Source organism: Sphaerodactylus townsendi, unplaced genomic scaffold, assembly GCF_021028975.2.
Source record: "Sphaerodactylus townsendi isolate TG3544 unplaced genomic scaffold, MPM_Stown_v2.3 scaffold_24, whole genome shotgun sequence".
Taxonomy (NCBI): Eukaryota; Metazoa; Chordata; class Lepidosauria; order Squamata; family Sphaerodactylidae; genus Sphaerodactylus; species Sphaerodactylus townsendi.
The window spans coordinates 825253-841037 of record NW_025950407.1 but is presented as its reverse complement, the minus strand read 5'-3'; the positions used below and the strand labels follow the sequence as shown (position 1 = coordinate 841037).

At 53.6% G+C, this 15785-nt stretch overlaps 2 protein-coding genes across 4 annotated transcripts in view; one reads left to right on the top strand and one right to left on the bottom strand.

Annotated features, from left to right (window-relative positions):
* The window catches only part of ZBTB7B (zinc finger and BTB domain containing 7B), a 57526-nt gene extending 43488 nt beyond the window's left edge, over nt 1–14038 (top strand). For all 3 annotated transcript variants that reach the window (XM_048482847.1, XM_048482846.1, XM_048482845.1), the window contains exons 2-3: nt 9801–10797; nt 12246–14038. In XM_048482847.1, coding sequence (XP_048338804.1) covers nt 9809–10797; nt 12246–12729 — 1473 coding nt within the window. In that variant the 5' untranslated portion in view covers nt 9801–9808 and the 3' untranslated portion in view covers nt 12730–14038. The remainder of the gene's footprint in view (nt 1–9800; nt 10798–12245) is intronic.
* DCST2 (DC-STAMP domain containing 2) overlaps nt 12853–15785 on the bottom strand; it is a 48953-nt gene continuing 46020 nt past the window's right edge. Inside the window, exons 17-18 of the mRNA XM_048482864.1 lie at nt 13475–13803; nt 12853–13088 (exon numbers count right to left, since the gene is read on the bottom strand). Of these exons, the coding sequence (XP_048338821.1) occupies nt 12853–13088; nt 13475–13803 (565 nt within the window). The remainder of the gene's footprint in view (nt 13089–13474; nt 13804–15785) is intronic.

Here is a 15785-nt window from a genome sequence, read left to right as displayed (position 1 = left end):
AGGTGTCCAAGTCTGGCGCTTCAGATGTCCGTGGACTACAATTCCCATCAGCCCCTGCTGGTTGGACACCCCTGCCTTTTGCCATAGGTCCGCCTAGCTTAGCGTTGCCTCCTCGAGCTCGGTTAAAAGGGGTGGATTCTGATCTGGAGAACTGGGTTTGATTCCCCACTCCTACACATGAAGCCTGCTGGGTCACCTCAGGCTAGTCACAGTTCTCTCAGAACTTCCTCAGCCCCACCGACCTCACAAGGTTCCTGTTGTGCGGAGAGGAAGGGAAAGGAGTGTGTAAGCCCCCTTTGAGTCTCCTTACAGGAGAGAAAGGCAGAGTATAAATCCAAACTTTTCTTCTTCACTACTCCACATGAAGCCTGCTGGGTGACTCTCTCAGCTGCACTTCACAGGGTGTCTGTTGAGGGGAGAGGAAGAGAAGACAACTGAAAGCAACTTTGAGGCTCCTTAAAGGTCGAGAAAAGTGAGGCATAAACCCAAACTTTTCTTCTTCTTCAGTTCCTGGGGGGTCCCTCATGATTCTAACTAGGCCTTTCTAATCCCTAGCTAGTTGCCCAACCCATGGCGCCATAGAAACCATTCCCAACTGTTTTGTCTTCTCCTAGTAGGATAATTTAGTTGCAAATGAATAAGCAAGTGTAAAGAAGAAGAAGAGTTTGGATTTACACCCCACCTTTCTCTCCTGTAAGGAGATGTACAGGTGGTTTACAAGCTCCTTTCCCTTCCTCGCCCCACAAGAAGAGAAGAAGAAGAGTTTGGATTTATATCCCCCCTTTCTCTCCTGCAAGGAGACTCAAAGGGGCTTACAATCTCCTTGCCCTTCCCCACCCCACCCCAAACACCCTGTGAGGTGGGTGGGGCTGAGAGAGCTCCGAGAAGCTGTGACTAGCCCAAGGTCACCCAGCTGGCGTGTGTGGGAGTGCACAGGCTAATCTGAATTCCCCAGATAAGCCTCCACAGCTCAGGCGGCAGAGCTGGGAATCAAACCCGGTTCCTCCAGATTAGATACACGAGCTCTTAACCTCCTACGCCACAGACACCTTGTGAGGTAGGTGGGGATGAGAGAGTTCAGAGAGAACTGTGACTAGCCCAAGCTCACCCAGTAGGAATGTAGGAGTGGAGAAACACATCTGGCTCACTAGATAAGCCTCTGCCACTCTGGCGGAGGAGTGGGGAATCGAACCTGGTTCTCCAGATTAGAGTCCACCTGCTCTTAACCACCACACCACAGTGGTTCCGCCAGGTGTCTGTTTGAGGGCAGTAATGTCACTGCCCTCAACCATCTCAGCTGGCCTCCCTACTCCCCCCCCCCCATCCTGTTGAGTTCAGTATTGCTGGCTGCGGTCTCTAATCTGAAGCCGATTTCAAATCGGTAGATGGATATATCGTTTTATTGCCGCGGGATTGTACGTTGAACGACGTGAACCACCCTCAGCCCGCCTTGATGGCAAAGGGCAGCTTGAAAATCTTTTCACATAAACTAAAATAAAAAAATAAGTTGATGTAAAGTGCTGTCAAGTCATAGCAAGGGGGCGTTCAAGGCAGGTGAGGAGGTGGTTTGTCATCATGTTCCACCACTGAGCCTTCTTGATGGTCTCCCTTCCATGTAGTGAACCTCATTAGCTTCCAACATGAATTGGCCCCAGAAAGGGGTTTTCAAAAGCTAGTGAGAAGCAGAGGTGGTTTGCCACGGCCTTCCTCTGCACGACGTTCCTTGGTGGTCTTCCTTCTTAATGCTGACCCTGCTTAGCTTCCAATATATGATGACCCCCAGCAAGGGGCTTTCAAGGCAAATGAGAAGCTGAGGTGGTTTGCCACGGCCTTCCTCTGCAGAACCTTCCTTGGTGGTCTCTCTTTCAAATACTGACCCTGCTTAGCTTCTGAGGCCCGACAAGATTGGGTTATCCCATGCCCCCTTCCCTCCCGCACAGAGTGGAAGGAGCCCCTGAAATTTCAAGAATGGAACCGGCCATCTCCTGTTTGCCGGTCAAATGCTCTAACACTGACACAGCCCGTCAGCCACATAAGAACAAGCCAGCTGGATCAGACCAGAGTCCATCTAGTCCAGCTCTCTGCTACTCGCAGTGGCCCACCAGGTGCCTTTGGGAGCTCACCTGCAGTAGGTGAAAGCAATGGCCTTCTGCGGCTGTTGCTCCTGAGCATCTGGTCTGCTAAGGCATTTGCAACCCCAGATCAAGGAGGATCAAGATTGGTAGCCATAGATCGACTTCTCCTCCATAAATCTGTCCTTTTGAAAGCTATCCAGGTGAGTGGCCATCACCACCTCCTGTGGCAGCATATTCCAAACACCAATCACACGTTGCATGAAGAAGTGTTTCCTTTTATTAGTCCTAATAAGTCCACAAGATGATTCCTTCCCGAACTGGTGGGGTCTCCACCCCTCCCCCATTAATGCTGGCATAATGATCAAGAGCCAACAAATAGTGGCAGCTGCCGTGTGTTTCATGGGGACCAACCAAACGTCTGTCGCCTCTTGCGCCCCTGTGCCTTCGTGAGACGCGATTGATTCCTTCCGTCCTCTGGATTGGAATGAGCTGAAATAGGGTTTGTCGGCCAGATTTTATCCGTTTGCTTGTAACAGGATTGTAACAGGATGCCGTTTGAACCTTGCCGGTGGGAGGTGCCCCCAACAATTCTCACCCTGGATCATTTCAACTCCCAGCTTTCTGCGATCCTTCCTTTCTATTTCACTGTCCATTTGGGGCTGTGTAGATATTTGACGAGAATGAAGAAGGATTTATATCCCCCCCTGTCTCTCCCGTAAGGAGACTCAAAGGGGCTTACAAGCTCCTTTCCCTTCCCCCGCAACCACAACAAACACCCTGTGAGGTAGGTGGGGCTGAGAGAGCTCCGAAGATCTGTGACTAGCCCAAGGTCACCCAGCTGGCATATGTTGGAGTGCACAAGCTAATCTGGTTTTCCAGATAAGCTTCCACAGCTCAAGTGGCAGAGCGGGGAATCAAACCCGGTTCTCCAGATTAGCGCGCACCTGCTCTTAACCATTACACCAGTGATGGTGAACCTTTTCGAGACCGAGGGCCCAAATTGCAACCAAAAACCCACTTATTTATCGCAAAGTGCCAACATGACAATTTAACCTGAATACTGAGGTTTTAGTTTAGAAGAAACGGTTGGCTCTGAGGCGTGTGTTACTCGGGAGTAAGCTTGGTGGTAGTCGGTGGCTTTGCTTTGAAGCAACCATGCAACTCTTCCAACGGATGAAACACGGCCCTAGGAGGGTTTACTCAGAAGCAAGCCCCATTGCCAGCAACCGAGCTTACTCCCAGGTAAAGGATCGCGCTTTGGTTCTTCGCATGAAAATCAGTGGGGTTTAACAGTGCTTAACAGGGTAACCTACACTGCTTCCCCAAAACTAGGTCTTAGGTTTAATGCTAATAATTGAGCCCAGTGGCCCAGGCCAGGCTAGGTGTGCGTGTGGCAGGGTGAGTGCCACCTCGGGCACCCGTGCCATAGGTTTGCCACCACTGCGTTACACCATGCTGGCTTTCTACTAAACTCTTGCCTTTGGTGGGGCGGGATTGGTGAGACTTGGCCCTTCAACCCCTTAAGCTGGTGGTTTTCGAGTGAACACTCAAGCCCTGATGCCTGCGCAAGACCACAGATGTGCGGGGTATTGTGCTGCTGGCCATTTCATACCCCACTGCTGCGGGAATGGATTTTGAGCCGACTATATTGACGGTTGTGGTCTGATTCTGGGGTATCCTTAACCCAGGGTGTCCTTAACCCGAACGGCCCCTTAGTGTTGGAAACAGCACGAGAGACGCCGATGCAGAGGAGAGAAACGGCGCCCCAAGAAGCAATCTTACTTGGGTCTTTACCAGTATATGTGCGCAGATGTGCGTTTTTGCATGGGGATAAGAACATAAGAACGAGCCCGCTGGATCAGACCAGAGTCCATCTAGTCCAGCATTCTGCTACTCGCAGTGGCTCACCAGGTGCCTTTGGGAGCTCACCTGCAGGAGGTGAAAGCAAGGGCCTTCTGCGGCTGTTGCTCCTGATCACCTGGTCTGCTAAGGCATTTGCAATCTGAGATCAAGGAGGGTCAAGATGGGTAGCCAGAGATCGACTTCTCCTCCATAAATCTGTCCAAGCCCCTTTTAAAGCGATCCAGGTGAGTGGCCATCACCACCTCCTGTGGCAGCATATTCCAAACACCAATCACACGTTGCGTGAAGAAGTGTTTCCTTTTATTAGTCCTAATTCTTCTCCCCAGCATTTTCAATGGATGCCCCCTGGTTCTAGTATTGTGAGAAAGAGAGAAAAATTTCTCTCGGTCAACATTTTCTACCCCAGGCATAATTTTATAGTCCCTGAAGATTGGGGTGTCTTTATTTTCATCTGTTGGCAGGTGTGCGTGTGTGTCTGGGGGGGCACGCACCCATTTCAACTATGCCGTGAGAGATGACCGTGTGTCTGAAACCCCTGTTTTGAGGGTGCTTGTTCACTCGGCGTGGGAAGGGGCAGTACTCTGTGCATGCCCAGAAACGCTCTTCTTGACACCCAGTAGTGAAAAAGCAGGGATTGGAAAGGGTTATGGAAAGAGGTGCTCCAAACAGATCATACGCTGGAATGCTGTGCATGACTCCTTGTTCCTGAGCGTGGCTTCCCTCCCTCCCTCCCTCGCCTTTTCCGTCCCTTCCCCCTTCACCTGCCAAACCATCTTCCACTCCCGCCTGTGGCGGAACAGCCCTCTCTAATCCCAGCCTCGACTCTTCCTCCTAATCCTCCTCTAATCTGATCGGGGTTTTGTCAGGGTTGGGAGACTCGCAGGGGGCCTGATGGTTTAATTGTGGCTAAACCGGCCTTCCTACTTCCCACCTGGGGCCGCGAGGCCGGGCACGGAGCCCTTGTGGGTAATCTCAGGACTCCGGGGTTTTGTTGTTCCCAGAGCAGGGTGGGGAGCTGAGAGCGAGGCCTTCTCTCTCTCTTTTTTTTTTTGCTTTCCATGTTCAAAGCCGGCCTGCCACTTTTCCCCTCGAGCCGTCAAGCAGAAATCTGCCTGGCGGAATTCAACAGGTGAAGGCTCCCCCAACCCGACAGGTAAACCCCCCCAACCCTGCCTGGTCTCTGTACCAGGAAAATCCACACTTCTGCCTGGGGGCTCGATAGGACAGTGATAGATCCAGAGATGTTTACTGCAAACAGGAGCAGAGGCAACACTCAGTTTTGATCAGAGCTATTGAGTGTGTGTGTGTGTGTGTGTGTGTGCGCATTTTTAAGCCCTTCTGGTCGTTTGTGCGATACCAGTCTCCTAACTCCCGCAATGCCGATTATTTTGCCGGACAAACGAGTGCATTTTTGCCCTGCCCACCCTCTTCCTGCCCCCAAAAATAACAACCCAGAAGGGTGGTTATGGAAACAGTGCAGAGATGAAAGGGTTAATTGCAAGCATGCCCGGAAGCACGCCCCCCCCCCCCGCCTGAATTGGGGCCCTCACCCATTCTTTGCGATTGAAAATGCCGCAGGTGAGCCATCGCCAGATCTATAGTTGTACAAAGATCGAAGAATCTGTGCTGGGAAAGGTGGAAGCCTGAATCTTGGGGCGGGGGGGGGGTGTTATGGATGTGCGGGGGGCGGGGGGAGGCAGGGATTTGCCTTCAGTGTCCAGGTGTGGTGCAGAACGCAGGTGGAGGAGCCAGGCAGCCTAGGGCAGCTGCCATCCTGGGAAAAGAAAAGAGCTCGGTATGGTTGGCTTCCCCCAACGCTGCCCCGGGGGGGAGGCAGCCGGCTCTGAGAAATGCCCCTTTCCTCCTCTCCAGTTCCGGCTGAGCTGGCACCCTGGCCAGGCTGCTGTCATGACGCCGCCACACCCAGCTCCCGGTCAGAGTGCTCCAGCACAGCCACGCCTGGCAGTTTCCACGGAGCCTGCCCGTCGCCTCGCCCGGCCGGTTGGGCCTGCTTGGCAGAGAGGGGCGCGGTTGCCCCTGCCAGAGCCCGTTCCCACCCACCCCCTGCCCCTGAGAAGGCGAACGGCTCCGCTGGCGGGCACCCAAGGCGGGCAGGGAGCGGCCAGAGTGCTGTGCTCCTTGCCCGGACAAGAAAGGGCATGCTGTATTCTCTCTGCTCCCCTCCCCCCGCAGCTGTGCCCATGGGCACCCGAGCTATCTGGGGTAAAGGTGTTCCGTGCCACAGAAGGTGGCGCTTCGAGACCTGGGCGATTCAACTGGGTCAGCGTGTGGCTAAAACGAGGGAAATGGAGCTACGTCCTTGCGCTCCTCTGTAGAAGCGCGGAGTAGTGTAAACACGTCGTCGTAGCAGGGCCAGTTACGATCCCTGGATTATCCTTTCTGGGAAACGAATCCTAAAATTATTTGCAGAGACACGGCGCTTAATGGAACCCAGCAGAATGGGGAGGGAGCCGTTGCCCCACTGGCGTTGCCAACATATTCTTAGAAGGGCTGTTGTGCGTTTTGCGGCTGACTGGTGAGGCCGTACCCTGTCGCTTGGCCCCTGACAAGGAAAATCTGTACCGGTTAAATTTCTGCCTGTTGGGCCCCTGTGGCCCTGAATTCCTCTCTGGTCACCCAGCAAATGGAACACTGGTGTGAGGAACGGGCTTCGTAAGGAACAGGGGCCCAGGAAGGAACGGAAGTTGGCTGCGTCATCGTAGAATCATAGCGTTGGAAGAGACCCCAAGGGCCATCAAGTCCAATCCACCTGCCATGCAGGAACACCCAATCAAAGCACTCCTGGCAGATGGCTGTCCAGCCTCTCTTTAAAACATCCAAAGAAGGAGACTCCACCACACTCTGAGGTAGTCCATGCCACTGTCGAACAGCCCTTACGGGGGACGGCTTATGGCTCAGTGGTAAAAGATTTGCTTTGCGTGCGGAAACTCCCAGGATTGATCCCTGGTATCTCCAGTTAAAGGGATCAGACTATTGGCTATGGGGCACGTCAATTATACATACATACACCATACCTGGTTCTGCTTGAGGACTGGTTCTCATTGGCACAGCCCTGTCCCCGTTTAATAAGCATCGTGTCTCTCTCCCTGCCTCTCTAAATTACAGGCTTGTTCTGATTCTTGTCTATAATCCTGGGTCCTCACGTACGGTTCCTGGTTTTGGCTGCCAGCCCACTGTCTGCCACAGGGTTGTGCGTTGCAGAGAACAGTGGAGTGGGTGGGTGCCAGTCCAAATGGCACAATTGAGCAGGAAGAGGTATGGGCAACCACCATAGCCTGGGCTGAAATCCAGCTGGTGAAGCTGATCTGTTGGAGATCTGAAGATCTGTTGATCTGTTGGATCTGAAGCTGATCTGTTGGAGAAGAAGAAGAGTTGGATATACATATATCCCCCTTTTCTCTCCTGTAAGGAGACTCAAAGGGTCTTACAACCTCCTTTCCCTTCCCCCCTCACAACAAACATCCTATGAGGTAGGCAGGACTGAGAGAGCTCCAAAGAACTGTGACTAGCCCAGGGTCACCCAGCTAGCATGTGTTGGACTGCACAGGCTAATCTGGTTCCCAAGATAAGCCTCCACAGCTCAAGTAGCAGAGCAGGGAATCAAACCCGGTTCTCCAGATTAGAGTGCACCTGATCTTAACCACTGTGCCACGCTGGAGGAGCTTTACCTGTTGCATTTCTGCCATTGGGAGGCACGGGGGTCGGGCAAGGAATTACAGGCAGTTATAGGGGCAGGTCAGAGTTCGAAGGATCTGCATGTCAAGCTGCAAGAAGCTGCGTTTCTTCTGTCGAGACTGATGCGCTGTGGGTGCAAACTGTGCTTGCAAAAGTTAACCTTTCCCCTCTCTTGGTGAGGGGTGGGGGGTGGGACGACGGCCGTGGGTGGCAGCAGGGAACATCTATATCTTTCCTAGGAATCTGCCACAGCTAGACCTCAACCAGCTGATATCTGGGCCCCCAATCTGCTTTGCATTGTCTGGGGGCGAGAGGACTTCCTCTCTCGGCTGAGATGAAGGTGCTGCGTTCTGTCGATGTGCGTATGCTTCCTTTTTAGCCGCTCTGGAGCCCTACTTCCTCCTCCTCCTCCTCCCTTCGGGTTCGGAGTGGGTAGGGAGAGCGAGTCCAGTTTGCGCGTTGGCGCTGAGCCGAGAAGCCCCCAGTTCAAATTTTGCGGGTGCCATAAACCCGCTTCGAGGCCTGAGCCGGCGGGACGCTATCAGCTTCAACTCTCCGTTACCTGCAGAGGGGAGATAACCATGCAGCCCCTTTCAAAGGGTTTCAGACATATTCTCTGCTTTTACTGTGCTCGACAGCCTTGCAAAGAAGGCCAGAGTTGTTATCTTTGTAAGACAGATTGGGGAAGGCCTAGGACATGAGGCAAATTTATGTAAGACAAGATACTTCGACCTGGGAATTTACGAGACTTCATTTCTTCAGTGCGGTGCTCCGTCAGCTCACGATGATAATATTGGTTCGCCTTTATTTTATTTATTTTTAAATTTTATTTGATTTATATCCCGCCCTATCCCCGCAGGGCTCAAGGTGGGTCATCACAGAAAAACTCAGCAACAATCATTAACACTTTAAAATATAACGATTTCCAACATAAACATTAAAAACAATGATGCTGAATGCCAAACAACGAATAATAAGTTTTAAAAATCCCACGGCAATAAGTAATCCTCTCCACCTCCACGTGAAAAGACCCTTGGGAGGATTCATTGATGTTAAGGGTTCTGAATGTACTCGAGCGTCCCGTGTAAATTTCGGTTTTCTTCGTTTAAAAATAGCTTGACCCTTTCTCCTGACCTACTTAAGCCTTCTTATGACATAACATATAAAAACCATCAGTAAGCAAAACCATCACTCACCCGGGAAAATACGTAGCAGCGTCCGATAACCAGTCGAACTTGTCAGAAGTTAATCATCCACAGTTGTAACAATCAAAATGCCACTGATCAGAGGACTTCCGGTGGCATCTAGGACCGTTTTCAGCCTGTTGTCGAAAGGGTCATGGGGAATGCAACGAATGAGTATTGCTCAAAAAGGACTTCCCCGACTTTGGTGCCACTTCCGAAAAGGTCCTGTCCAGTATAGCCATGTAAGGGTTCTCAGTGGGTGACTTCGATATATGTCTGACCTTATGCGGGAGAGGGCAGTCTTTGTGGTATCTGTATCCTTGCAGGAGTTGGGGGTAGTTCTTTTTTCCAGAGGGATAAATAGAACTGGGAGAGTGACTAGTCCGTGTTCACCTAGGGAGCTTTGTGGTTGAATGGAAATTTGAACCTGGGTCAGGGCCCCCCCTATGCCCACAGGGACAGGGTTAGGGCAAAATTGCCCCCCCCTCCTCCCCCATGCTGACCTGACTCAGAAGAGGTGCCTAAAGACAGAGCTGGCCTGCTGCCTCAGTGCCTGTCCAAGTTACTTCCTTCCCTCCCTAGGCCCTCAGGGGTGGGGTGGTTTGGACAGGCACCGCGGCAGCAGGCCGGCTCTTGGGCTGCTCGCTGCGCCGCCCTGCCCAGCTTCCACCTCCCTGCATGCCGGCTTCTGCCCTTCCTGGGGCCTGAGGAGGGCAGGAGGCAGCCTGCAGGGAGGTGGCTCAGATGGGCTGCTGCAGTGCCCATCCGAGCCACCCCCACCCAAGCCCTGCCCCCAAGCCCCACCCCTAAGAATGGGGGGGCAGGGCAGGGGGGCACCTGGAGCAGGTGTCCCTTGCATCATTTCCCCCTGATAGCCTCTCCCTGGGTCTCCCCAGGGTTAGTCTTAACTCTTCCACCTCTACACCTCACTGGCTGTAGTAGTGTCTGGTGCTCACATCCCCGCTCTCTTTGTTTCCTACAGGTGAGGCAATGGGCAGCCCTGAAGACGACTTGATTGGGATCCCTTTCCCAGAGCACAGCAGCGAGCTCTTGGGACGCCTGAACGAGCAACGCCGGCGGGGGGTGCTGTGCGACGTGACCCTGCGGACTCAGGGCTCGGAATACCGGACCCACCGAGCTGTGCTGGCTGCGTCCAGCCGCTACTTCCAACGGCTCTTTGCGGGGCCAGGCATGGGGGTGTGCGAGCTGGATTTTGTGGGTGCCGAGGCTCTGGGGGCCCTCCTGGACTTTGCCTATACTGCCACACTGACCATCAGCACAGGAAGCCTCGGCGAGGTGTTGCGTGCCGCCCGCCTCCTCGAGATCCCTTGCGTCATCGCGGCCTGCGTGGAGATCTTGCAAGGCAATGGCCTGGAAGCCCCCGTCCCTGACGATGCTGCCCGGGAGCGTGCCCGCCGATATCTGGAAGCCTTTGCCACCCTGCCCAATGTGGAAGGGGACTTGGCCGAGCCCCCGGCTTGTCCAGCCCCCCGCCGCAGCAAGAAAACCCGCAAGTTTCTGCAAACCAAAGGCTCCCGCCTCAACAGTCATGTGGCGGAACAATCGCTTTCTCCGTCCCCGTCCTCGACTGGGACGCAGGAGCGCCCAAGCCCCCCCAGCCAGGCCTCTCCTGTGCCCGCCTTTGGCCTCCCCAGAGAGGACGAGGAAGAGGTACTGCAACCCTCTCGCATGTATCCGTACATATACGCCAGGGGACTCTCGCCCGAGGATCCAGGTTCGGACGAAGAGCCGGTTGACCCCAACAGCATGAACTGCATGCGCTCGTTGATCACACATGGGCTGGCTCCGGGTCTCGACGCTCCTGACAAGCTGGTGCGCAAGCGCCGCTCACAGATGCCGCAGGAGTGTCCTGTCTGCCACAAGATTATCCACGGCGCCGGGAAGTTACCCCGCCACATGCGCACCCACACTGGGGAGAAGCCATTTGCCTGCGAGGTCTGTGGGGTCCGCTTCACTCGGTGAGTGCTGTCCTTGAAATGATGCCCCCCCAATTGATTTGGCGCTGTCCCATGCTGCCCCGTGCGCCCCCAAGATTTCATTTATAATTTGAGGGGTACTGGGGATTTTGCTGATGTGTAAATCATGCTCGGGTTGTCTTGCCAGCATGGGGTAGTGGTTAAGATCAGGTGGATTCTAAATCTGGAGAAACGGGTTCGATTCCTTACTCCTCCACCTGAGTGGCAGAGGCTTATCTGGTGAATCAGATGTGTTTCCACACTCATGCATTCCTGCTGGGTGATCTTAGGCCAGTCACAGTTCTCTCAGCCCCTTCTACCTCACAAGGTGTCTGCTGTGGGGAGAGGAAGGGAAAGGAGTTTGTAAGCCACCTTGAGTCTCCTTACAGGAGAGAAAGGTGGGGTATAAATTCAAACCTCCTCCTCCTTGTGTTCATGTGCGTGATCTTTAAGGATAGTTCCTTTCCCGGCCATTCCCTCATTTAAATTGCACAAAGGGCCAGCGCGGTGAACTGATTAAGAGCAGATGGACTAATCTCGTGAACTAGATTTGTCTCCTTGCTCCTCCACATGAAGCCTCTTGACATGCCTCTGAAGATGCCAGCTGCAGAGGGGGCGAAACGTTAGGCGCAAAAACTACCAGACCACAGGCACGCTACCCGGAGAACCCACAACAGCCAGTTGATTCCGGCCATGAAAGCCTTTGACAACACCTAAAACTTATTTCAGTGTGAGCTTTCATGGAGTCACTGCACATTTCTAGATATGTGATGGGAACTGTCTGGCAAAGTGGACTGTGACACCCCCAAAATTCAGTTTAAATAAGTGTTAAGACTTTTTAGATGCCACTAAGTTTTTGCTTTATTTTGCTAGGACAGACCAACTCAACCACCTTTTTGCAATCATCCTATTTCTACAAATGATTTACCAATTGGAAAATAGGTTGTCAGGGAAAAAGCTAGGCCAAAACTTCATTCCCTGGTTTGCTAGATACCTGTGTGTGCCGCTCCGCCCTGCCTTACTGCTGGAAATGGTGGTCAACCTTACCACTGGATTCTCTTGTTGGTATAGCCTTGATATTTTTTATTCATGTGGTTGGTGCTTGTTTTCCCAAAAAAATTATGCTGTTTTCTGTATTAAGGTGTTGTTTATTGGCACAACTATTGGTACGAGTGCAATTTTTCTTCGTTAAACATAGAGGTATAAACCCAGCGTATATTTTTTAGCGTTTTCTGATGCTTAAAAGCTGTTTAGCATTGGTGTGGCCCAAATCTGTGGATTTAGGTATCCGCAGATCAGAGCTACACATTGCCATTAGATATATAAATGTTTTAGTATTTTGGATTCTGTGCTTGTCAGAACACTTCTGTCTGCAATCCCTTACTCTTTGGACTGACCAGCGCCTTCTGCTTCTCCCCCCACCCCCCCTGCCCATTTTTTTTGTTTGGCAGGAATGATAAGCTGAAGATCCATATGCGGAAACATACAGGCGAGCGCCCCTATTCTTGTCAGCACTGCCCGGCTCGCTTCCTGCATAGCTACGACCTGAAGAACCATCTCCACCTGCACACGGGCGCTCGCCCCTACGAGTGCTGCCTTTGCCACAAGGCCTTCGCCAAAGATGACCACCTGCAGCGCCACCTCAAGGGCCAGAACTGCCTGGAGGTGCGGACGAGGCGCCGGCGTCGTGGCGGCGACCACGAATCCGAGTCTTTGCCCACTGCAGGGACGCCCCCGTCCGCTGCTGACCTTGAGTTGACCAATGGGCAAATCGAGGGGCTCCTCTCGCTCACCCGCTACTGGAATCATGACCGCGCCCATCAGGCCCCGTCTCCTGTTCCCAAAGAGGAGGAGGAAGAGGAAGAGGAGGAGGAGGAAGAAGGCGTCCTGGAAAAGATGCAAACCGACGGGCCAGAGGCAGTAGAAATGGCGTAAGGCCGAGGCCTAGGCCTCGACCCTGCCTTGCTTAGACTGTTGCCATGGTGACTCTGTAGGGACTAGATGCACTATTTCCCCCCACCTCCCAGCCTGTGCTATGCTGTTGTTATGGGGAAGGTATCATGGTACCAAGCTGTTGCTACGGCAACGGGATGCACTATGCCCTACCCTCTCCCCCGGTTGGGCTGCCTCCGTGCCTTTATCGGCCTCTAAGGGGAGCGGGGAGAGGTAATTCTGAACCAAAGTGATCCCCAACATGGGACGAGGTGGAGTGGGAACAAACATACGAAGAATGTGTGTACTCAGGATTGGGGAAAAAAGCAGTTGTGTAAGGGCAGAACGGGGGTCCCTACTTCCTGGGGGGAGGAACCCACAAAAAGCAGGTGGGCTACATTTGGGGGAGAGGTGGTGGCAGCTGGCGTACCATAAGCCTCAGACCCTGCCTTTTTAGGTTGTATCCCTCCCCACCCTTGTGGAAGGTTGGGGCCGGGGCTAAGGGGAAGAGAGACAGCCAGACTCCCTGGGGAAAAAAAGATGGCGCCAAAGAGGCTTGGAAGAGTGCCAGGACTCCTGGGTTCCATGCCCACTTCCGGGTCACGTTGCCCTCTTCCCGTAGGACTCCTATGAAGCAAAAAAGGAGAGGGGGGGGGGAAGGCTTTGGTGATATTGTTCTCTCTCTCCCTTCCCCCTTTGGGACATGGCGGCTGATTTTCGGGATCCGTGCCAGGCTTGGAGGCTTTGCCTGGTGTCAGGCTGGGGGGCGGGGGGCGGGGGGCGGAGGCGTTCTCCCCACCCAGGGCAGTCCCTGTCCTGACTGGAGTAACAGGCCGTGCCCGGGGCCGTTGCTGCTGCACCTTGTTCTTTGGCACGGCCAAGGCCGGGGCTGTGTCAGGCTGGGCTCCTGCTGCCCCCTGGTGGGTCTCTCGCACACTGCACCTGGCCAGATTCTCCGCCACCCTTAATTCACCCCAAGGGGTTGGGAGTGGGGGAAATGCCACTTCGCGTGTGGGCCTCTGCCCCAATGTCCTTGCAACGCCTGCGGGCATACCCTTCTTGACCAAGAATTTAGCACTTGGAGGTGAGGGTGAGGGGAAAAGGGGGTCCCGTCTGTTCCCGAATCATAGATTTATGCGATCTATGTGACCTTTTCGCAGGAAAATTTACACTGTGCATCAATCGGAGTGGGCACGAGGGTGGCACAAAACGGCACAAATTCTTGTGCCTTCCCTCGTCTTCAGCTTTATATGCACCCCGTTCTATTCTCTACCACTCTGTTGCACTAGAGTATGCCAGTCAATGGGGGTGTGGGGGGGTCACCAAAGTGGGGATTGGGCTGGCATACAGCTGGGTGGTGGTGGGCGGTGGGGAGCAGGCCCATGTGCCCCTCCCGCCTGTTTGCACATTCCTTGGGTTTCCAATTCCCCTCACCCATTTGGAGGGGGCAGAGTAGCTTTTTTGTTATTGGGGGGAGGGGAGGGGAGGTGGTCACGGGTAGGCGAGGGACCTCCTCGAGTATTAATTCAGAGTTTATATTTAAGAGATGATGTAATATATTATTTTGTGCTCCGCTTTCTTCCGAACCACCCGAATCCTGTTCCCGACCCTTTAGAAAGTGGCCCCGGGGGCGGGGGGCGGGGCTCTCCCCACGGAGGAGGTGGCAGAGGGGGTGGTATCGGACGTCTTCCTTGGCTTTAAAGTGCCTGTATGTTTAAACTTGAATTTTTAGCTACTTGAAAACCCGTAATTGCAGTGTAGGGCTCCGCTGGCAGGCCTTTCCCCCGACGGGCCTGATCCAGCCTGGCTTATCCTTCATGCCCCTTTCCCGTCGTATCCGCCCCCCCCCCCCCCGGTCTTCTTTAGAACTTCCCCCTCCCACAGTTGCTGCTTCTCAGTCCCTGAAGAAAATATGCTCTTGGGGATGCTAGATAAGACGCATATTGGAGGAGATGGGGGGCACTTCCCTCTCCCCCCCCCCCCCGGGTATTGTTTCTCCTGGTGACTTGTCCAATGACGCTGCTTCACAATAAAATGGAAAGCAGGGAGCCTGTGGCTTACAGTACCGTCTCTGGTGTCCGTGTGTGTCTGTGTGTTTTGTTGGTTTGGGGGGGGGAAGGGGTGGGAACTGCAAGGGAGTGGCGGTAATGGCCCAGGGAGGGGCCGTGACAGTGAAGAAGAGAAGAGGAGTTTGGATTTATATCCCCCCTTTCTCTCCTGTAAGGAGACTCAAAGGGGCTGATAATCTCCTTGCCCTTCCCCCCCTCCCAACAAACTCCCTGTGAGGTGGGTGGGGCTGAGAGAGCTCCAAAGAACTGTGACTAGCCCTAGGCCACCCAGCTGGCATGTGTTGGAGTGCACAAGCTAATTTGGTTCGCCAGATGAGCCACAGCTCAAGTGGCAGAGCGGGGAATCAAATCCGATTCTCCAGATTAGAGTGCGCCTGCTCTTAACCACTACACCATGCTGGCTCTCAGTGGTAGAGTATCTGCTTGGCAAGCAGTGAGGTTCCATGTTCGGTCCCAGGCATCTCCAGTTAAAGGGTCAGGTGATGTATGGGACCTCTGCCTGAGAGCTTGGAGAGCAGCTGTATGCAGAAAGCCCCAGGTTCGATCCCCTACACCTCCAGTTAAAAAGAACTAAAGGGTAGGTGCTGTGAAAGAGCTCTGCCTGAGACTCTGGATAGCAGCTGCCAGTCAGAGTAGACAGTACCGACCTTGATGGTCCAATGGTCTGATGCCATATAAGGCAGCTTCACGTAAGCTTCATGTAAGCAGGTCCTTTGGGTGAATGGCAGATCACCTGCTTGGCATGGAGAAGGTTGCAGGATCAATCCCCGGAATCTGCAGTTTAAAAAGGACCAGGCAGGAGGTGATCTAAAGGATCCCAGCCTGAAACCCTGGAGAGCCACTGCCGGTCATAGAGTAGACCATACTGGATTTGAGGGACCAAGGATCTGATTCCGTAAGAGGAAACGCCGCGCGTTCGTGGGTGCGTGCTCCAAAGTCGTCACCAGTCATAGCTCCCCAGTGTTTGTACTAGCAGTGACAGGCAGGCAA